General features: G+C 41.0%; 2 protein-coding genes across 11 annotated transcripts in view; both read right to left on the reverse strand.

The window, feature by feature from the left end:
• The window catches only part of LOC132875716 (uncharacterized), a 149,961-nt gene extending 144,019 nt beyond the window's left edge, over positions 1-5,942 (reverse strand). For 3 of the 6 annotated variants that reach the window (XM_060912695.1, XM_060912697.1, XM_060912696.1), the window contains exon 1: positions 5,802-5,942. The gene's annotated coding sequence lies outside the window, so the exon portion shown is untranslated. The remainder of the gene's footprint in view (positions 1-5,801) is intronic. The other 3 variants (XM_060912698.1, XM_060912699.1, XM_060912700.1) reach the window with 3 other exon arrangements.
• A 6,472-nt stretch (positions 5,943-12,414) lies between these two features.
• LOC132875727 (uncharacterized) overlaps positions 12,415-23,196 on the reverse strand; it is a 45,966-nt gene continuing 35,184 nt past the window's right edge. For all 5 annotated transcript variants that reach the window (XM_060912737.1, XM_060912739.1, XM_060912738.1 and 2 more), the window contains exons 8-10: positions 22,386-22,446; positions 21,588-21,671; positions 12,415-16,100 (exon numbers count right to left, since the gene is read on the reverse strand). In XM_060912737.1, the coding sequence (XP_060768720.1) occupies positions 15,079-16,100; positions 21,588-21,671; positions 22,386-22,446 (1,167 nt within the window). In that variant the 3' untranslated portion in view covers positions 12,415-15,078. The remainder of the gene's footprint in view (positions 16,101-21,587; positions 21,672-22,385; positions 22,447-23,196) is intronic.

Here is a 23,196-nt window from a genome sequence, read left to right on the forward strand (position 1 = left end):
CCGAGTGGGAGTGGCAACAAAAATGTCCATTTCTGACATGGTCACTAATAACGCCCCAAACAAATTCTACCCAATAATAAAATAAAAAAACTGAGAATCCCCCGGACACCCAAATTACGCCCACCGTTCAAAATTAGACCCATGAGGATACAACCCCATCTATTATAGCTACAAAAGAAGAAAAAAAAATTAACTAACCTACGTAGACCCTAGTCTTCGACAGGTACCGATAGGGGGTTGTTACGCACCTGAAACCAGGAGAACGAGACACTCCAAAACTGCAGCCTCTCGAATCTCCGGACGTGCTCCCGAGACAAATCGCTCTACCTACCTTCCCCGTTCGACCATCACAGGTCAAAACAATAAATGAGACCCCCAGAGGCGTCTCCTATACCTACCAGGGAAGATACTCATAAGCCAAACATGAACAGAAAAAGGGCCTAAATTAACCGATGGTATTACACGAGTGTACAAAAATTAATATACAAAACAAACAAAAAAACAAACCATAACCAAACTAAGTGCAACGCACGCCCTATGCCCCCACAAAAAGCAGACTGTGCGAGCAGTCAGCCACACAAATAAAATAGAATACTCAGTGGCAATTCAGGCATACTGCAAAAAAAAAAACCAATAAAAAAAACCGAAATCAACGAAATTACGGCTGTTTAGGACAAGCCCCCATATTGTCAAGGCCTAGGGGACACCTTGGCAATAAAAGAGGACGGAGACGTGCGCACAATTAATTACATTTATTTAAACAACAATCACAAAGAGAGAAAAAAGAGCAGCCGCCTGGATGTTAGAAGCCGAGCCAAAAAGAAAACAAAGGAGCCTCTCCTCTGGAACGTCAGCAGGGCGCTACTTATGAACCCTTTTCACGTGACGTCACGACAAACGCGGCCGCCATTTTGGACGTGTACTACCAGTAGTTTACCACAGCCAGCACTGAGGAACGGCAGCAAAGAAAGTGTTTATTTTCAGCAAGACTTCCATCATGCCACTATATTGTTGTGCACCTGGATGTAGTAACCATCAACAAACAAGGCAAGGTTTATCATTTTATCGGATCCCGGTAGATGCTGACCGACGGAGAAGATGGATAGCGGCATACCAACGCTTGTGTAGTGACCACTTTGTTGGAGGTAAGACGAAATTAGCCAGAAAAGGCATTACATTGCTGTTAACATTCTGTGGCAGCGAGTGTGTAACCAAATAGGCTAAAATAACCCATTGTAACCTCTTTGTTCTTCTGTAGTAGCTATTAGTTAGCGTTGTGTTCCTTTGCTGTTGGTAGACTGTAGGACAGATCAGAGGCAGTGTCCTACAAACAGCGCTTAATTTGAGGGGGAGCAAGCCGGAGCGCGCTCCGGAACCTCGGGCGTTGGCCCCGGCGGCTATTTACACTGGATCCGGTGATCCGACACCTCTTTTGACTATGTAACAAAAAAATAATAATAATTAAATAAAAAAATGCAAGTTTATTTAGTGTTAATGTCTGATTTTGATATCTGTCTTGTTGGTGATTTCTCTCATGAAACGACATCCACAAAATATCTGCAGATGAACTTAATTTGCAGTGTTATTACAAAACATGCCCAGAAGCGCAGCGCCGCGCCCCCCTCCCCCCCTCTTTTTTTCCGCACCGGAGCCGCTCATCCTCTGCGCTCCGGGACCTCCCACTTTACAAATTAAGCACTGCCTACAAATAAGTGTTCAAAATAAGAGGAACATGTATTTGTCTCTTAAATCCAGGCCGTTCCCTGTAATCTGTCACAACGGTTGGAGAAAGTTGGCAAATAGTGAGTGCACAAACCGTAGAAGGTAAACTGTACACAGCGCCAGGGCAGTGTGATGGTATGTCTACTTTTAGATTGTGTTAGCTTATCAATGAACACACGTCACTCGACGAGTTTCACGTCTTTACGACGGATACTTAAATGTGTGTTAGGTATTATTGTTGCAGTCTAAGCAGTCATTGTAGCAGCTAGATGAGCGAGAACCGAAAGGGTCTGTGCCATAAACCGTTATTTCTGTACGGCGTTGCTAATGTGTCGTTACTGTTGTTATTTCTCCCTCTGCTCGCCCTGTAAATGCCCTACGTCGCTGGATAGCGAAGGTGTTTTCTGCATCTCGCTCCTTTTTCTTGTATGTTCTCCGTTTGTCGCCTTCCTTGCATTCAAACCAATTCGAGCCGAAGTCCGCTACATGTCCAAAATGGTGGTCGCGTTTACGAAGGTCACGTGACTGAAAAGGGTCTATAGAAAGGCAACACTGCGCGCCGGTGCTGCCAATTAGATGTTAAGACGACACGCCCACAGCTGCAATACCTGTAGTAAAAACTGAGAACAATTACAAATAGCCTGCTAGGGCCGTCACACACGTGTCTTCCTCAGTTTTGTTTGATGTAATTTATTTTGGTTGCGATTCCAGTTTTCTCGTTTGCGCTCCCTGACTTTTTGCTTGCAGTTTTGGCACAAACTTCACGTATGGGTGGGCTGTCCAGGAATGCATTCCCATTGACTAACTTGTGTTTGACTGACAGCTACGCTCAGCCATTCCCTACTCGGATTCTGGCGGACTGTTTGACGAGTGACCGATCCATTGACGGTAAACAAGATCGAGTGGACTTCAGTGGCGACTATGATATTGAATTAATTCAACAAAGTGTAAGTGCGGGACAAATGTGTTGTATGTGTTGCAGTAGTACACATTATGCAGGTGCGTTTAATGTTAGCAAGGCAGCTATTATATTGGGTAGTGGAGCTAAATCTAACATTTGACTTGCCACGAAACACCTGCATAATGTGCACTACTGCAACACATACAACACATTTGTCCCGCACTTACACTTTGTTGAATTAATTCAATATCATAGTCACCACTGAAGTCCACTCGATCCTTGTTTACCGTCAATGGATCAGTCACTTGTCAAACAGTCCGCCAGAATCCGAGTAGGGAATGGCTGAGCGTAGCTGTCAGTCAAACACAAGTTACCCAATGGGAATGCATTCCTGGACAGCCCACCCACACATGAAGTTTGTGCCAAAACTGCAAGCAAAAAGTCAGGGAGCGCAAACGAGAAAGCTGGAATCGCAACCAAAATAAATTATGTCAAACAAAACTGAGAAAGACGCGGAACAAAAATAAAAGGTTTCTGAAGAGTAATAGACTGATATTTTGCACGATTACACGAATAATTTTTTTGCCAGTCTAAAAAAATTGACTTTTTTTTTTTTTGTATTTTGATTTGTCGTTTTTGTTTGATATTTCAAAAGTATTGTATGAACATTTTGGCACAAAATTGATTCCATACAAAATATATATTCTTTGCAAAGCTGAAAGCTGCTCTGAACCATTTTGTGGTTAAAGTTCTGAATGTCCACAGTCCGAGTGCCAACAGCTTTGCCCACCACTCCAATCATATCGGGCAGCTTTGTGGGGCTTTGAACAGCTGTTACCATTGTCTGATTTCCTCGATATACCAGGGCAATGCCTAATCCAATCAGCAAAAGTCCTGTAATCATGGTTCCGAATAGGTAGATATGTTCAATGTCCTCCACAGACATTCCGGCAGGACAGGTGGGTTCCCCCGAACCCAGAAACTGTGTCAATTTCGTTAGGAGACCAGTTTATCAAATCCATGCTTTTTTCTCATCTCATTATCTCTAGCCGCTTTATCCTTCTACAGGGTCGCAGGAGCATATCCCAGCTGACTACGGGCGAAAGGCGGGGTACACCCTGGACAAGTCGCCAGGTCATCACAGGGCTGACACATATGCCGCTTTTCCACTACAAATGCGGCTGAGCCGTGCCGTGCCGTGCCGAGTCGAGCTGAGTCGGGCTGAGCGGGGCTGTTGGAGTTGCATTTCGACTACAACCGCGCTGAACCGTGCTGGCTGGAAGTGGGTGGACACATTGGGTGGAGTTAGCGAAAGTGGGTGGACGTCATGTGATGTCGTTAAGCAGCGCAAACAGTGACATCAGTGACAGTGGCGGAACAAGTCAGAGCCGGGCCGGGGGCGGGGCAAATGACCGGACCCTTTATTAAAGCTTATCATAACATCATTTTAGGCTACAAAATGTCCGCAACTGCGGTGTTTACCAATTTCAACACTACCGGGTGCAACTATGTTATTTAGTACATCAAGTCCTTCAAACGAACATGTAACTCAGAAACAAAAAACATTAGGATACTGTACATGGCTCATAATAAAACATCAATAGCCTATACTGCGCACATTATTTGAAGGGCATACGAATGAGCGCTCAGAGGTTGCAACGGTGACAGGAAGAGTCAGAAATAAAAGGAGGGCGGTGCAAACCTCACTGAATGCACTGTGTTTACCAATTTCAACACTCCGGGGTGCAACTATGTTATTTTGTACATTAAGTCCTTCAAACAAACATGTAACTCAGAAACAAAAAAAACATTAGGCGACATACTGTACATAGCTCATAATAAAACATCAATAGCCTACTGCGCGCATTATTTGAAGGGCATACGACGAGCCTTGCGCTCCGCGAACTCGTCCACGATGCTCTGTATGTCACTGATTCAGTGAGCTTTTAAGCGGTAGTCTCACGACCCGAATAGTAAACAATAAACATGGAGGACATGGAGTCGTTAGTGTTGCTGGTCTTGGTGCTGTGGCCTGTTGTCACCGACAACGCCAACAGATACTGGCAAGAGCGTATAGATGAGGCGAGGCGCATAAGGCTTCAGAAATTCTCGTAATTCGTAATTATTCTTCTTCCGGGTTTGCGGTGTTTACAGATCCCAGCGCGCTCGCGGGGCGTGTGAGGACACTCCTCCTCACCAATCAGTGCACAGGGGAGTGTCTGCTCACGCCCCCAACCTCACTCGGCACGGCTTGGCTCGCTTCAGCCCCACTCCAAAACGGTGCGAGTTTTAGGGGCTAAGCAGGGCTGAAGCAAGCTGAGCCGTGCTGGTTTTTGGTAGTCGAAACGCGAGCCGTGTCGGGCTGAAGTGAGCTGAAGTGAGCTGAAAAAGGGTAGTGGAAAAGGGCCAATAGACACAGACAACCATTCACACTCACATTCACACCTACGGTCAATTTAGAGTCACCAGTTAACCTAACCTGCATGTCTTTGGACTGTGGGGGAAACCGGAGCACCCGGAGGAAACCCACGCGGACACGGGGAGAACATGCAAACTCCACACAGAAAGGCCCTCGCCGGCCCCGGGGCTCGAACCCAGGACCTTCTTGCTGTGAGGTGACAGCGCTAACCACTACACCACCGTGCCGCCCCTCCATGCTTTTTTAGTTTAGAAATTCAATGCGGAGAGAGTCTCTCAAAAAAAAAAAAGTATAGGCAGACGAGACGAAACAAAGAGCACAAGCAGGAAGGAGAGGAGAGGAGAGCAGAGAATGCGACCGCCTTCCGTGAGAGCATGGAGGGGAAAAAAAAAAGTAATGTCTGAACTTCCTCAACATGGTCAGGGTTGGACATGTTCATTTGGTTGCTACTCACATGGTGTCATTTTTTTTTCCTGATAGTCAAGTTAGAAAATAACAGAAATAAAATTGTCTCCATGTTGTTTTGGGAAAATATATACATCAAATTTGAAGACAAATTTATTCAAGTGTTCTATTATGTGTTCTTCAAACATGCAGAGTCATGCACAGCCTCTTCAGGACCCACCTGCGACAAGGGTGGGATACAAACCCACACATGCAGAGCACAATGGATTAGCAGTCCATCGGCCCACTATGTGTATATATATGTATGTATGTTTGTGTCTTTAAGCAGAAAAAAAAAAAAAAAATCACACTTACAGCGATTTTTGTCCAAACTGTGCGAGAATACAGGAATTTGTCGCTTTCGTTTTCAGTCTCAACCACGTCACTATTTTTTTTTAACCCTCTCACTGCCAGACATCAAGATGTCTTTAAAGGAACAGTCCACCGTATTTCCATAATGAAATATGCTCTTATCTGAATTGAGACGAGCTGCTCCGTACCTATCCGAGCTTTGCGCGACCTCCCAGTCAGTCAGATGCAGTCAGACGCGCTGTCACTCCTGTTAGCAATGTAGCTAGGCTCAGTATGGCCAACGGTATTTTTGGGAGCTGTAGTTAGATGCGACCAAACTCTTCCGCGTTTTTCCTGTTTACATAGGTTTATATGACCAGTGATATGAAACAAGTTCAGTTACACAAATTGAAACGTAGCGATTTTCTATGCTATGGAAAGTCCGCACTATAATGACAGGTGTACTAACACCTTCTGCGCGCTTCGGCAGCGCATTGATACGGAGCTCAGATATCAATGCACTGTCGAAGCGTGCAGAAGGTGTTAGTATGCCTGTCATTATAGTGCGGACTTTCCGTAGCATAGAAAATCACTACGTTTCAATTTGTGTAAGTGAACTTGTTTCATATCACTGGTCATATAAACCTATGTAAACAGGAAAAACGCGGAAGAGTTTGGTCACATCTAACTACAGCCCCAAAAAATACCGTTGGCCATGCTGAGCCTAGCTACATTGCTAACAGGAGTGACAGCGCGTCTGACTGACTGGGAGGTCGCGCAAAGCTCGGAGAGGTACGGAGCAGCTCGTCTCAATTCAGATAAGAGCATATTTCATTGTGGAAATACGGTGGACTGTTCCTTTAAAGGTTCTGCCCTGTACGTGAGTATACCGCCACCTACTGTCTACAGTGGGTACTGCAGCTTCAGTGAGTTCTTCAGTTCAGTTCAGTTCATTTCCATTTCTGTGGAGTGGAGACGCAGAAGACGGAAGCTCTTTTTTATTTTGTTGTACCTCAGAAATACACCGCTGTAGGTTGTAAAGCAATGTTTTACTGACATTTTACACTGTAATCATGAAAATGACAAGTTTTGTTTGTGTAAACACTTTGTTGTTTATTTGTAGTTAGCTAAACTGAGATTAGCCTGTGTCTGAGCTCAGCTGCTGGAAAACCAATAGAAACAAACCACATCCAAATTGAGCTGCTGTCGGTAATCGAGCTAAGGGTCCCAGCAGGGGTGCCAGAGAAATCCAATCCTACGTGCACACAAGGGAATCGAGCTATTGTGTGAGGTACATTGTGCACCCGAGCCACAGGTGGCGCTACACGCCCCATCGTGTTGGTACGCTTCCAGTTGTTGTCATGAAGAAGAGCTATTCAAGAGTATAAACAAAGTTATCAGTTCCGTGTTCACAAGAAGAGTGTTTGTAGTTTGTGTGTACGAACAGAAGTGTTCCTAATAAAATGGCCACTAAATTGAAGTTGATCTGTAATGGTGAACATATTAACTGTTAACCTGCTAACATGCTAATAACTTACCAACTAATTGGAAATGGGTGCGTACATGCCCAGACACAAGTGTTCCTAATAAAGTGGCGGCTAAGGTGAAGTGTCATGCCGACCAAGGCTGTTGTGTTTCCCGCTTGTGGTCTCGTCACTTCCGGAAGGGGCAGTGCTGAAGTAAGTAGCTCGACTACGTAGCTCGATAGGGTTTACATGCACTAAGTAGCTTGGCTACAATCGCATAATCTAGGTCGTGTAGCTCGATTACGAGAAATCCAGTTCGGTTCAATTTCAGCCTAGCTAAGGTGTTTCCATGCCATTTAGAACTTCGATTTCAGTCGAGCAACGGCAGAAATTCGATTTTCTCTATGTGCATGTAAACGCACTCAGTGATGTGTTTGTAATAAGCTTTATTTTTGTATCACATTTCAGTTTTACTGTAAAAAAAAAAGAGGAAAACAATTTGTTGTCAGCAAGCTATATTTTTACAATGCATATTGGTTGAATAATGAAACCCAACATTATGAAGAAGTAATAGGAGGTGTAAGTACCAACATGTAGATTGATGTCTATAGCTTGTTTTCAGTCACGTGACTTCTACTGTTCTTGGACACCATTTTGGAGGCAGAGTTTGCATAATCTCATAGACTATTATAATAATCATAATCACATCATATTTGTTTCCAAACATGGTCCTGCAATGTATTTATATGCAGAATGGTAGAGACTTGTTGTGACACCTCAGAAAGTGTTTCAAAACAGAGATACGATGATGGAAATATATCAGTTGAAGACAGTATTAGTTACAACCAGATGGTAAATGCGAGACTAAACTGTAGTGATGTGTGAGTCAGGGTTTCTTCTATCTGCATAATACATTTATTAGCCTATTGTCTCCCAGCCTAATAAACCAGCGTCTGGGTCGAGGCTACTGAACAAAATGACGAATTGTTCCAAAGGGTGTTCTTTTCTGTTAAATAAAGACATGCATGCATTCATCATTTCTTAAAGGTGAATTTTAACAAAATAGGATCCTACAGGTTGAGGTCCATAGTGTATTTTTTAGTCTGGTGGTTGGCTGCCCTGTGTAGAAAAAGGATGGAGTCCACAGTAGTGTTGTAGTACTCAAGACCGATCTCAAGACCACTTTTTGAAGGTCTCAGTCTCATCTCAGAATCGACTGCATTTTTGGTCTTGTCTCGGTCTCCAATATAGAGGACTGGGGATTTTATTTCAAGACCAGCCACGACCACAACTGTTGGGATTTCACTAAATTGCCTGTGTACTGTCTGATTTCTTAGTTAACATTGTTACTATGATGAGATGTAAATTGTCCTGCTTCACATGACACCAATAATGTGACTCATTGCTAATATGAAATTTTTCTTCCTGTTAACAGCTGTCACCCCACCCCACTTTCACACTCACTGGTTTGGTCCTGGTCTTGACTCGGTCTCATCTTGCCTTGGTCTTGACTTGATCTCAATATACTTTGGCCTTGCCCATAACATGGTCTCGGTTTAGGTAGTCTTGACTACAACACGGTTCCAGGATTTAGCCCATTTTTATGTACTTTGAGCACATGAAAACTTGTAAGTAAACTCTTTATTCTGATATTTAACACATTTAATAACATCTGTACATGTAGGCACAGTGAAATGTACATACAGAGTATAAGAGAGTAGTAGAATACCAGCAAGATATTCCAAATCCTAACAACATAATCTGCACAGTTGGGAACATGTAGAAATCAGATGAACTCCATGGAAGGAGTAAGATCAGGGTTGACAGAGTTAAGTTTTTTTTCATGTGAGAAATGGGGACAATTGCGATGTTTTAACATATTGATTAACCACAGTACACCATTCTAAGTTAAATCATTACTTGACCTGGGACAAAATGGTCAGATTTTTTTCTAACCCTTTTTACTCATCTTTACAAGGGGTGCCAATAATTGTGGAGGACACTGTACATGATGAAGAAAGTTGAGACTAGGAAACTAAAAAAACAATCAGAGGCTGTGTATACACACAACCGAACAATTTGTCAAGACACTAATCATAAAGAAATAGTAACTGGTTAAAGAGTTCCGGACTGAGCGGTTAATGTTCTGTATTACCTCAATGCACCCAAGGGCAAAAAAAAAAAAATTGGGCCGAGGTTCCGTTTGCCACAAAAGTGTTAAAGATAATTCAGAGTGAGGACCCAATTCATGCCAATAAATCACACAACTGTGAAAGGTCTTTGAATGTGACTGGAACAACACTGTGTAAGAAAAATCACTTTATTTTAGAGTTTGCTTGTCAGTTAGTTGTTAACTAATCCAGATGGTGGGAAAATAACAGTTTAGCTGATTCACTGATTCAGGAAGTAGCTGAATGTATTGCTGGTAAATGAGTCACTGTTACAGTATGGTGAATACTTCCATCTTTCATTTAAAGTCTTTATATATTGATAAAATAAAGCTACTTTCATGCACTATCCAACAGAAATCTTTTTGCACCAGAGTGTGTTGAGCAAAAATGTGCATAAAATTAACCAACACTATTCTAAGGCAAATTAACAAGATTTGATGTGAGATTATGTGTGATATCTAAAGGTGGTCCAGCAAAATATTGTGTGACCTTTTGTTTGGGGGGGGGGGGGGCAGTCTGGGTAAATATATACATTTCCATATTACACTTCTAAACCTTCAGGGGCTCCTAAACTTATTACAATGGACGCAGAGGGGAAAAAAAAAATTGCTGAGAAGGGAAAGTACAGCACACATACAGTTAGGTCCATAAATATTTGGACAGAGACATTTTTCTAATTTTGGTTCTGTACATTACCACAATGAATTGTGAACAAAACAATTCAGATGCAGTTGAAGTTCAGACTTTCAGCTTTAATTCAGTGGGTTGAACAAAATGATTGCATAAAAAAAAAAAAAATGTGAGGAACTAAAGCATTTTTTTAAAACACAATCCCTTCATTCCAGGGGCTCAAAAGTAATTGGACAAATTAAATAATCGTAAATAAAATGTTCATTTCTAATACTTGGTTGAAAACCCTTTGTTGGCAATGACTGCCTGAAGTCTTGAACTCATGGACATCACCAGACGCTGTGTTTCCTCCTTTTTAATGCTCTGCCAGGCCTTTACTGCAGCGGTTTTCAGTTGCTGTTTGTTTGTGGGCCTTTCTGTCTGAAGTTTAGTCTTTAACAAGTGAAATGCATGCTCAATTGGGTTGAGATCAGGTGACTGACTTGGCCATTCAAGAATATTCCACTTCTTTGCTTTAATAAACTCCTGGGTTGCTTTGGCTTTATGTTTTGGGTCATTGTCCATCTGTATTATGAAACGCCGACCAATCAGTTTGGCTGGATTTGAGCACACAGTATGTCTCTGAATACCTCAGAATTCATCCGGCTGCTTCTGTCCTGTGTCACATCATCAATAAACACTAGTGACCCAGTGCCACTGGCAGCCATGCATGCCCAAGCCATCACACTGCCTCCGCCGTGTTTTACAGATGATGTGGTATGCTTTCCATGCCTTCGCCATACTTTTTTCTTGCCATCATTCTGGTAGAGGCTGATCTTGGTTTCATCTGTCCAAAGAATGTTCTTCCAGAACTGTGCTGGCTTTTTTAGCAAAGTCCAATCTAGCCTTTTTATTCTTGAGGCTTATGAGTGGCTTGCACCATGCAGTGAAACCTCTGTATTTACTTTCATGCAGTCTTCTCTTTATGGTAGATTTGGATATTGATACGCCTACCTCCTGAAGAGTGTTGTTCACTTGGTTGGCTGTTGTGAAGGGGTTTCTCTTCACCATGGAAATTATTCTGCGATCATCCACCACTGTTGTCTTCTGTGGGCGTCCAGGTCTTTTTGCATTGATGAGTTCACCAGTGCTTTCTTTCTTTCTCAGGATGTACCAAACTGTAGATTTTGCCACTCCTAATATTGTAGCAATTTCTCGGATAGGTTTTTTCTGTTTTTGCAGCTTAAGGACGGCTTGTTTCACCTGCATGGGGAGCTCCTTTGACCGCATGTTTTCTTCACAGCAAAATCTTCCAAATGCAAGCACCACACCTCAAATCAACTCCAGGCCTTTTATCTGCTTAATTGAGAATGACATAACGAAGGAATTGCCCACACCTGCCCATGAAATAGCCTTTGAGTCAATTGTCCAATTACTTTTAGTCCCTTTAAAAACAGGGTGGCACAGGTTAAGGAGCTAAAACTCCTAAACCCTTCATCCAATTTTAATGTGGATACCCTCAAATGAAAGTTGAAAGTCTGGACTTTATGTCCATGTGCATTATATAACTAACTTGAATACGTTTCAGTAAACAGGTAAAAATACAAAATGTGTGTCAGTGTCCAAATATATATGGACCTAACTGTACACGCATACACACAGTGCTGATACAAACACCTTTTCGCAGTCTTGACTGTGAAGACTCTCAGTTATCCAGGTCATGGTAAACCATAGGTGCTAAAAGAAGGCAACTGGACTTGCTTGAAATTCTTGAAGACGTTTCACCTCTCACCCGAAAGGCTTCTTCAGTTCTGTCTGACTAGTGGGGAGTTCCAGGTATTTATCCTCTAGTGGATCAAAAATCAACCCTACGAAGAGTCGTTAAGGTCACCTGGGTTGCTGAGTCATCCTGTAGGTGTAGGTCACTGGGGGCTAGGTGTGAACAGTGTTAGCAGCCCAGAGAGTCATTAGGGTGATCTGTGGGTCGTCGGTTCTCTCTGTCATCCTGTGAGGATGACACAAGAGGATAAATATCTGGAACTCCCCTCTAGTCAGACAGAACTGAAGAAGCCTTTCGGATGAGAGGCGAAACATGTTCAAGAATTTCAAGCAAGTCCAGTTGCCTTCTTTTAGCACTGACAGTTTTCACAGTCTTAAAAAAAAAATGTGCTAACCAGAAAATGTACTCTTTCCTTTTGAACTTCTGCAATGACTTTTTGTAAAACACACCATGTGTCTTAAATTTAGTTCAGTTTCAGAATTAAAATAATTTTACAGCTTTATGGAAGTACATTTAAACAGATCACACCGCACTCACGATGAAAAGGTGCAAAACAAAACCAAAAGACTGTTAAAACAAGAAAAAATGTCTGCACACTTAGATCCTTTTATTCATTTAATTGCCAAGCTTTCGGTCAGAGACCTTCCTCAGGGCACAAACAGATGGAGCATACAACAAACTAATCAATTAAGATTCATTAAGGTGCTCAGTCACACCTGCACAGATGAGTTGTAGTCCAAGTGTGGGAGTTGTAGTTTTTCTGTTCTTCCTGGTTTCATATTTCCTCTACCCAAGGTAGCTGGCATTAAATTGACCCCAAATGCACCAATAAAATTACCCACCACAAAAGCATACATCTTTTTACATACAAACTTGAGTACACACACACACATATAAGCAAGTGTAAGTTCAAGATAACTGCATAAACATCAGCAAGAACTTCATAAACTGCAGTTTCAAGACTTAACAAATGGTATACCTCCAATCATAACATAACACTCATGTCAAAGTCTACATTTAACCCTTTGGGTTGTAGGGCATCTAATGTATGGATCCAAAACAATTCCCTTTGACATAGCACTTTATCAATGTTCCCACCCCTTAACAATTTAACTTGCTCAATTCCCTGAAACCGTAGGGAAGAAACAGGGTGGGCACACTCTACAAAGTGACAAGCCACAGGGTAATTAAGATCAGCCCATCTAATCGAACTCTTATGTTCGCTGATCCTTTGTTTTAAGCTACGTGTAGTTTTTCCCACATAGACCTTATCACAGGGACATCTTAACAAATAAACAACATTCTTTATATTGCATGTAATAAAACCCTTCACATTGTAACTTTTACCAGACCTGGGGTGTTTAAAAGTATGAGTCTTATATGTACTGTTACATTGGGAACAGTTGCCACAGGGGTAGTTACCATCCCTCAGGGGTGCTAAGAGTGTTTGAGCAGGAGCAGATCTTATACATGCTTTGACAAGCTTATTCCTGAGGTTGGGACCCCGTCTGGAGACAAACAACGGGGGGTCCTTAAATTTACCCTGGAGTGAAGGATCGTCACATATTAAATGCCAATATTTCATGACTGTGTTTTTAATTATGTAGGATTTAGGAGTAAAAGTAGTAATGCAAGAAACTGAAAACTTTTTATCTTTTTTAACACTTTTTTTCAGAAGATATGGCCTTGGCGTGGTCACAGGGCAATGTTGTATGCCTCCTCAACAGTCTTCATGGAATAACCCCTAGCCAAAAATCTTTGTTTCATTTCTAATGCATTCTCCTCATATTCTTCAGTGGAGTGACAGATCCGTCTGAGTCTGTAGAACTGACTCTTGGGCAGTCCATTTTTTAGGGCACTAGGATGTGAGCTGCTTGCCAACAGGAAAGAGTTGCGGTCCATTTCCTTTCGGTAGAGGGTTGTGGTCAGTTTCCCATCTTCAAGTCTGATCCACATATCTAAAAAATGCACCCGTTTAGGGTCAGACTCCACAGTGAATTTCAGGTCAGGGCTCATTTTGTTCAAGTGTGTGGTAAATTCATTCAGCTCATTTTGAGACCCTTTAAAAACACAAAGAACATCATCTAAATATCTAAAATATCTGATGATGTTACTGTAAAACGGATTTCTGTCCTCATTGAAAATAAACTGTTGTTCAAAAAATCCCACATACAAATTAGCATAGCTGGGGGCACAATTACTCCCCATACTTGTGCCTTTAACTTGGAGGTAATACTCTCCCTGGTGTAAGGAAAAGAAATTTAGTCTGAGGATAGATGATGCCAGATCACAGATGAAGGTATTTGGGGGGTTCTCATCCTCTGAGCGGTTCTGCAGATAATATTCAAGTGCTATAATACCTCGTTCGTGAGAAATGTTCGTGTAGAGACGTTCTACATCAAAGGTGGCAAGGATGGTATCAGTAGGGAGATCTTGAAGTTCAGATATTTTATTTATGACATCAGTAGAATCTTGTACATAAGCAGGTACGGTAGCTTTTGTACAAAGGGTTTGATAAAATAATCCACAAAGTTCGATAATGGCTCAAGTAGGGACTCAATACTGGCAACTATGGGTCTGCCCCTCCAGTTAATTTCAAATTGTGGTCATGAGGGGATGCACATGGTCAGCAACAATACTCACAGACTGGGGCATTCGATCGATCGGCATTAACAAGCCCAAAGTGTGCCAAGAAAATATTCCCCACATCATGACACCACCTCCACCAGCCTGTACTGTTAACTCAGTGCTTTTGGATCTATGGATTGAAACTGTTGGCACCAAATTCTGAGCCTACCATCTGTCTGCCTCATCAGAAATCGAGATTCATCAGACCAGGCTACATTTTTTCCAGTCTTCAGCTGTCCATTTTTGGTGAGCCTGTGCCCATTGCAGCCTCAGCTTTCTGTTCACAGCTGATAGAAGTGGAACCCGATGTGGGCTTCTGATGTTATCACCCACATAGTGTAAGATTTGATCGTCCCAAAGCACTATGGGAGCGCCAGATGGCAGTTGGTGCCACAATATGAAGGGCTAAGCTTTATAACTAGATACAAAACCTACAGACTTACAGTATGTAGCAGCAGGGGTGTGGTCGAGCGCCAGTTTGTGAATGGAGGGTGAGGCCAGGGAAGGTGAGTGGCAAAGTTATCACACCTGTGTCTTATTATTGATGGGTGTGTGTGTGTCTCGCAGTGACAGCTGAGGGTTTATACAGTGGGAGGACACAGAAAGGAAGAGAACTTCATCCTCCTCACAAATTATATATATTTTAATTAATCCGACGCTTTTGTAGGTACTCTGAAAACCAGTTCTTTAAGTTGAGTTAGCTCATTCTGCAGTTGAATCATTTTGTTCTGCTCATCTGGCAGTGAAAGCCATACAGTTTGCTGGTTTTCTGGCAAAATAACCTTCATAAACCGTCTGTTTTCTTCCAGAACTGCAACATTCTCATACATTTTCTTTATACGTTGCCCAATATCTCTTCTTAACTCGTACTCCTGTTTCAGCTTGAGAACCACATATCTATTTTTCAGATCGCTTTTGTGTAAGGTTTTTAGATCATCTTCATAATCCGTAATATAATGCTCAAAGGTGTTCAGGCTTTTTTGCATTTCATGTTGCTCTTTTCTGATCGCTGCAACCTTCGCCTCTCTTTCGCTCTGCATTTTTCTAATCATCTGACAAATCTCACTTGTATTTTTGTTTCCTTCCACAATCTTCTCTATCTTCTCCAGCAGCTCTGAGATCTGAGAACCATTTTCCCTCTCCATAATGTTAAGACAGTGAGACCTTTTCCCACATTTCTCTACAAGTCTGTGAAATCCCCAGTTTCCTGTTTGGATACACTCCTCAATGTTGTTCTTCTGAAGTTCATCACGAACAGTGAAGAGGATCATGATGTTTCCCCACAATCTGTTCCCAAAAATATATTTCAGCTTCGATATTGTTTCTTCTTCCTGTTCATGAACTTCTGTGTCTTCCAAATGCTTTACAGGTATGACCAGGAGAAAGACGAGGGGTCCTGAAGCAGACAGATGGACACAGTGTTCCACATTCTGTTTCAGCTCCTCCAAAGAGAGTTCAGAAGAGAACCAGTCAGGCGTGTCCACCACATTCACCCTCCTCCCAGCCACCTCCCCCTGTGTGCTCTCACTCTGCTGGGTGGATAGAGATGCAGCAGCCTGGTTCTTCTCCTCTCTGCCCAGGATGATGTTCAATGCTGCAGTCTTGTCAGATCCAGTCCTCCCCAACAACACCAGCCTCAGTTCAGTTGCAAGAATTAACTCAGAAAAACCTACAACAAAGCAAGAAATGTCATTTCTATTTTTGTGATGAATTCTGACTTTCAGTCAGAGGGGAATGTTCACTGGAGATAGGAATCTCATCTCATCTCATTATCTCTAGCCGCTTTATCCTTCTACAGGGTCGCAGGCAAGCTGGAGCCTATCCCAGCTGACTACGGGCGAAAGGCGGGGTACACCCTGGACAAGTCGCCAGGTCATCACAGGGCTGACACATAGACACAGACAACCATTCACACTCACATTCACACCTACGGTCAATTTAGAGTCACCAGTTAACCTAACCTGCATGTCTTTGGACTGTGGGGGAAACCGGAGCACCCGGAGGAAACCCACGCGGACACGGGGAGAACATGCAAACTCCACACAGAAAGGCCCTTGCCGGCCACGGGGCTCGAACCTGGACCTTCTTGCTGTGAGGCGACAGTGCTAACCACTACACCACCATGCTGCCCGGAGATAGGAATCAAGAAAAAAAATACCCCTGATATCTGAGTTTAAACAAATGGCAAACAAAGTTCTTTCATTCCATCATCATATTCTTATCAAAACTGAAAGTGAACGTAAGTGGCTTCAATGGACATTTCCCCAGAGGCTGTGCTGTCCACCGAAAACAGTTTGCTTTAAAATGTATGAACAGTGTTGTATTGCACTGAGATGAATATTTGATATTGTGATTCATTAAAGTATTGAATTTCAGCTTGAGTGATGAATAATATTGACTATAACTGTTTACATGAGGAAACATTTCAATTACCACATTTTAATGAAATTTTAGCAGAGGATGAGCTTTCCATGTAGTCTTAAAAATATCACCTGTGGATCCCTCATGTGTGTGTGTTAGCAATAAAACACCTTCCGATAAAATTACTAGTCTGACCACTTACCTGCCTTCAGAAGTGACTCCATTTTCTTTTCAACTTCTTCCTTTGCAAATGTTTCCAATTGTGTAATTGCTGTGTCAAGTTTTTCTGTTGGTAAAAAAGCATGCACATTCTGAAAACTTTTAAATCCAGCTCATGCATTGAGATTGAATGAATGAGTTTTCATGAAATGCCTAAACTGTACAATATAGAATGCATCTTGTAATGTATAGAATTTAGTGCTCTATAAACATGACTTCTAAGGCTGTATTATTCTGACTATGTTCATTAATGACCTTCTGCTCATTTTATAGTCCATGCTTTTGCTCTCTGCATTTGGTTGATATCACTACATTGAACCCCTTGTATGTTTTTAAGTGATTTGGTATTTTGGACTGCTGGTGTTGAAAATAAAAACGCACCACTTGTATTCACATCTGTGCATTTAAATTATATTATCATATGATATCAACATAAAATCTATGAAAATACATTCCCTACAAGTTGTATCGGCAAGCTGGCTATCATTACAAGGCACAACCTATTTCAGTACAATTAGGACACAGAATACACTTGGCTAAAAGAGAATTATTTGATTGGTTATCTCAGCAGCACACCTCACCACACCTCCTGAAAATATATTCATCCAAACCCAACCCCTTTTGACAAACATGCGGTCTAAGCCACATAATCCCCTGTACCAAGTGTCACAAAAATACCAAGAATACACAACATTGTAGACTTGTGCCTTATTTGTGCATGTGTGCTATGATCATGAAAGCAGATCACCAGTAAAACAACTTACCAAGTTCAAACACTTACCAGAAGCAAGTTCGTATTCAGGTATCTTCTGATTGGCCTGACTTTCCCCTAGGTCACATGGCTGTTGACATCGTAATCATTTTTAATGAATGTTCCATAATAATGCATCATTTTATATATAAAAACACATTCTATTTCAATCAATATACTACATGGCCAAAAATATGCAGACACCTGACCACCCATACGCTATGTGGTTCTTCACCAAACTGTTGTGGAAAGCACACAATTGCACAGATTATTTGTTCTGTTTGTTCTTTGTCTATTTCAGCATGACAGTGCCCCTGTGCACAAAGCAATCTCCATGAAGACATGGTTTGCAAAGATTGGAGTGGAAGACCTCAAGTGGCCTGCACAGCCCTGACCTCAACCTCACTCAACACCTTTGGGATGAACTGGAACACTGACTGCACCCCAGGCCTCCTCACCCAACATCAGTGCCTGACCTCACTAATGCTCTTCTAGCTGAATCCCACAAATCCCACACTCCCAAACCTAGTGGAAAACCTTCCTAGAACAGTGGAGGTTACCATAATGGCAAATGGTGACTAAATTGGGAACGGAATGGGGTGTTGGAGTAAAAAAATAAACAAATAAAACCCACAGCTATACTTTGAAATAAAAACATAAAATCTCACAGAAACAAATAATTTTGCCTTAAACAAATCTATGGACATAAGTATACTGGACCACGTATTTTGATTGCTAATTGACTGAGTTCACTGACTTCTGTTCTACAGTACTTTTCTGGGGAAAAAAAAAAAGACCAACAAACAACTGTCAACACAGATTCAGAGAGAGGAGGACAGGAGACAAAGTAAGGAATTGTGACAATGTTTTGTTATTCTAAGTAACCTGTGTGTTTTCATACTCACCTGGGAGGAAGGTCCTTGCTCATTACTACTGTCACTTCTGGATAATCCTAAAAAGCAAAATCAAGTCTATTAACTCTTTTCCATTCATCATAACCTTAATTTTTGAAAAAAAAATTATATTTGTTATTATATATACACATATTGATATATAAATGTTACCTTTCAAGAACATTAATTCTTTTTGCACCTAATAAAACAAAACAAGTTAAAACAGATATATCCACTGAAATATTCAGTGAACAACATAGATACAGGAATTACTGGAATCCTGAAGTTCAGATTTGATTTGAACATGTTCATACAATGCGAGCTCATCAGTCAAGCACAGTGGACGTGGTGTCATGGCTTGGGCTTGCATGGCTACTTCTGAAATGGGCTCAGTTTTCTACTAATGATGTAACTCATGATGGTGGTCTACAGAAGTCTACAGAAACATTCTGGCTGCCCATTTATTTGATTTAGAAATGCATCCAATCTAATTGGGAGGAACTTCATCATGCAGCAAGTCAGAGACCCAAAACACACTGCCAACACAACAAAGGACTTCATCAGGGGAAAAGTGGAAGGTTTAAGACTGGATAAAAAATACTCAGACACTGGCTTTACTGATCCTCAGACTGATATTGAGACTGGTCAACACTTAACCCATCCTGCCATGGATGTATGCTTATGCAGCCAGAGAACCAACATCATCTGCAATATGTACCCAGTGAACACTGTTTAAATCACTTATGGGACACATCCCTCTACTCGGAACTCCTACTTCCTGTTTGGATTTGGACTATTGGACTTAAATCTCAATTCTGAGGCATCCCACCCCCATTCTGGCCAGGCCACAAATTGCAAACACCCAGGCTCGTCTGTAACTGTTAAACAGAGGAAAATCCCTAAGGCATACCTTGAAACTATACGAGAATATAAAGAAGCTGACTGCATGACAAAACTCTGATCAAATTCTGGAACTGACGCCATGCACAACAATTCTGAAAGCACCACAATGTGACTGAGGCCTGAGCCCACATCTCCACACGCACGTTGTTGAATTCCTTCCTTTATTGTCTGCCTCACTTCCTGTGTTTACCCACACCCGTTTTATTCACCCTATTTAAGCTCTGCGTTTTCCCTCCTTAGTTGCTGAGCAGTATGTTGTTGTATGGTTACTGTTACGCTGTTGCATTTGCACTGTGGGTAGTTTTTGGTGATGTTAAGGTACGATCGGACATTATATACTATTATGATTATATATAAATGCTAATAAGATGTCACATTGCTTCATGAATAGTTCTAGGTGTAAATATCACTTCACTGTAAATCACTGTTTTTACATGCATTCATTTTTAGTACTGTGTCTTTTTTTAAAGAATAAACATCACCCCTTATTCATGGGAATTCAAGGTATAAAGACACAGTAAAGATTCATTAAAATGCTTTGATTCAAAGATTAATTAAATACCGGTGGTTTTGTCTGCATTTTAATGTACTCAAAGACATCATCATTTTTCTTGCACTGCAGTAATCCCTGAGCTTCATGGAACAGACAGTCGAAGGTGATTATATTCTTTGTGTTTACAGCTCTGCTGCTGTCTGGTGCAACATCGTCTGGATCAAACGTGCGATGGAGCACCACCAGAACAGCAGGTTTTGTGGCTTTGGGGGAGAGAAAAAAAAAACATGCAAATATTATTTTACACACACACACACACACACACACAAATGAGTTTAAACAGCAAATAATTTTGAAAAGATAGTCGACTACCTGAAGTATCATGAAGCTTTTTCACGGCTGCTTCAATGTCAGTTCCAGCTTGTGAAACGGCAGGGCAGAAAGCCAGAATGAAATCACACGCACTCACTGTCTCCACCTTCTCCAGCCAGTTTGCTTCATTTTTGAGCCGAGTTACGAAGTGTTCATCAGACTTCAATGTCTTTTCAGTTAGAAGAATGAAGTACTTCTTCCCTAACGATACTGTTGTGGTCATCTTTCCTTTGAATAAAGACAAATAATCTCTTAGCATTTCCACTTTAAATAATAAAGTGGGTTTTTAAAAGTAGTTTTTTTTTAAAGAGGGTTTTAAAAATAGTTAATTTAGCCCAAGTAGTAGGATAATTTCTCTAACCATAAAGGAACATTTAATCCTTCAGTTTATCGCAAACATTCAAATTCAAAATCACCAATCACACATGGCTTCCCTGGAAAGGAAGCGTATAAAAATTGTAATCTTAAAAGGAAATAGTAACTACAGCTGTCAGACAAACGTAATGGGGTTTTTAAAAAGTACAATATTTGCCCCTTTGACAGAGTGGAGCAGAAGTACAAAGCGGCATAAAATGTAAACACTCAAGTAAAGTGCAAGCCGATCCAGTCCTCCAGCAACATCAGCCTCAGTTTAGTTGCAAGAATTAACTCAAAAATCTACAACAAAGCAAGAAATGTCATTTCTATTTTTGTGATGAATTCTGACTTTCAGTCAGAGGAGAATTTTCACTGGAGATAGGAATCAAGAAAAAAAAATATCCCTGATATCTGAGTCTAAACAAATGGCAAACAAATTTCTTTCATTCCATCATCATATTCTTATCAAAACCGAAAGTGAACACAAGTGGCTTCAATGGACATTTCCCCAGAGGCTGTGCTGTCCACCGAAAACAGTTTGCTTTAAAATGTATGAACAGTGTTATATTGCACCAAGATGAATATTTGATATTGTGATTCATTAAAGTATTGTATTTCAGCTTGCGTGATCTATAATATAGACTATAACTGTTTACATGAGAAAATATTTCAATTACCACATTTTAATCAAATTTTAGCAGAGGATGAGCTTTCCATGTAGTCTTAAAAATATCACCTGTGGATCCCTCATGTGTGTGTGTTAGCAATAAAACACCTTCCAATAAAATTACTAGTCTGACCACTTACCTGCATTCAGAAGTGACTCCATTTTATTTTCAACTTCTTCCTTTTCAAATGTTTCCAATTGTGTAATCTCTGTGTCAAGTTTTTCTGTTGGTAAAAAAGCATGCACATTCTGAAAACGTTTAAATCCAGCTCATGCACTGAGATTGAATGAATCAGTTTTCATGAAATGCCTAAACTGTACAATATAGAATGCATCTTGTAATGTATAGAATTTAGTGCTCTATAAACATGACTTCTAAGGCTGTATTATTCTGTCCATGTTCATTAATGACCTTCTGCTCATTTTATAGTCCATGCTTTTGCTCTCTGCATTTGGTTGACATCACTACATTGAACCACTTGTATGTTTTTAAGTGATTTGGTATTTTGGACTGCTGGTGTTGAAAATAAAAACGCACCACTTGTATTCACATCTGTGCATTTAAATTATATTATCATATGATATCAACATAAAATCTATGAAAAGACATTTCCTATAAGTTGTATCAGCAAGCTGGCTATCATTACAAGGCACAACCTATTTCAGTACAATTAGGTCACAGAATACACTTGGCTTAAAGAGAATTATTTGACTGGTTATCTCAGCAGCACACCTCACCACACCTCCTGAAAATATATTCATCCAAACCCAACCCCTTTTGACAAACATGCGGTCTAAGCCACATAATCCCCTGTACCAAGTGTCACAAAAAAACCAAGAATACACAACATTGTAGACTTGTGCCTTATTTGTGCATGTGTGCTATGGTCATGAAAGCAGATCACCAGTAAAACAACTTACCAAGTTCAAACACTTACCAGAAGCATGTTCATATTCAGGTATCTTCTGATTGGCCTGACTGTCCCCTGGGTCACATGGCTGTTGACATAGAAGTTATTTTTAATGAATGTTCTATAATAATGCATCATTATATATATATATATATATATATATATATATATATATATATATATATATATAAAAACACACACACACTACAAGTATTTTTAAATAAAAGCACATTCTGTTTCAATAAATATACTACATGGCCAAAAATATGCAGACACCTGACCACACCCATATGTGGTTCTTTGCCAGGCTATTGTTGGAAGCACACAATTGCACAGATTATTTGTGTTGTTTCTTCCTTGTCTGTTCCAGCATGACAGTGCCCCTGTGCACAAAGCAATCTCCATGAAGACATGGTTTGCAAAGTTTGGAGTGGAAGACCTCAAGTGGCCTCCACAGCCCTGACCTCAACCTAACTAAACACCTTTGGGATGAACTGGAACACTGACCGCACCCCAGGCCTCCTCACCCAACATCAGTGCCTGACCTCACTAATGCTCTTCTAGCTGAATGAGCACAAATCCCACACTCCAAAACCTAGTGGAAAGCCTTCCTAGAACAGTGGAGGTTACCATAATGGCACAGGGTAACAAAATCTGGAATGGAATGGGGTATCGGAGTACAAAAATCACAGATATACTTAGAAATAAAAACATAAAATCTCACAGAAACAAATGATTTTGCCTCAAAGAAATCTAGTAAATAAGCTGATTGGACCACGTATTTTGATTGCTAATTGACTGAGTTCACTAAAATCTGTTCTACAGTACTTTTCTGAAA

The sequence above is a fragment of the Neoarius graeffei genome, chromosome 28 (assembly GCF_027579695.1).
Source record: "Neoarius graeffei isolate fNeoGra1 chromosome 28, fNeoGra1.pri, whole genome shotgun sequence".
NCBI lineage: Eukaryota > Metazoa > Chordata > Actinopteri > Siluriformes > Ariidae > Neoarius > Neoarius graeffei.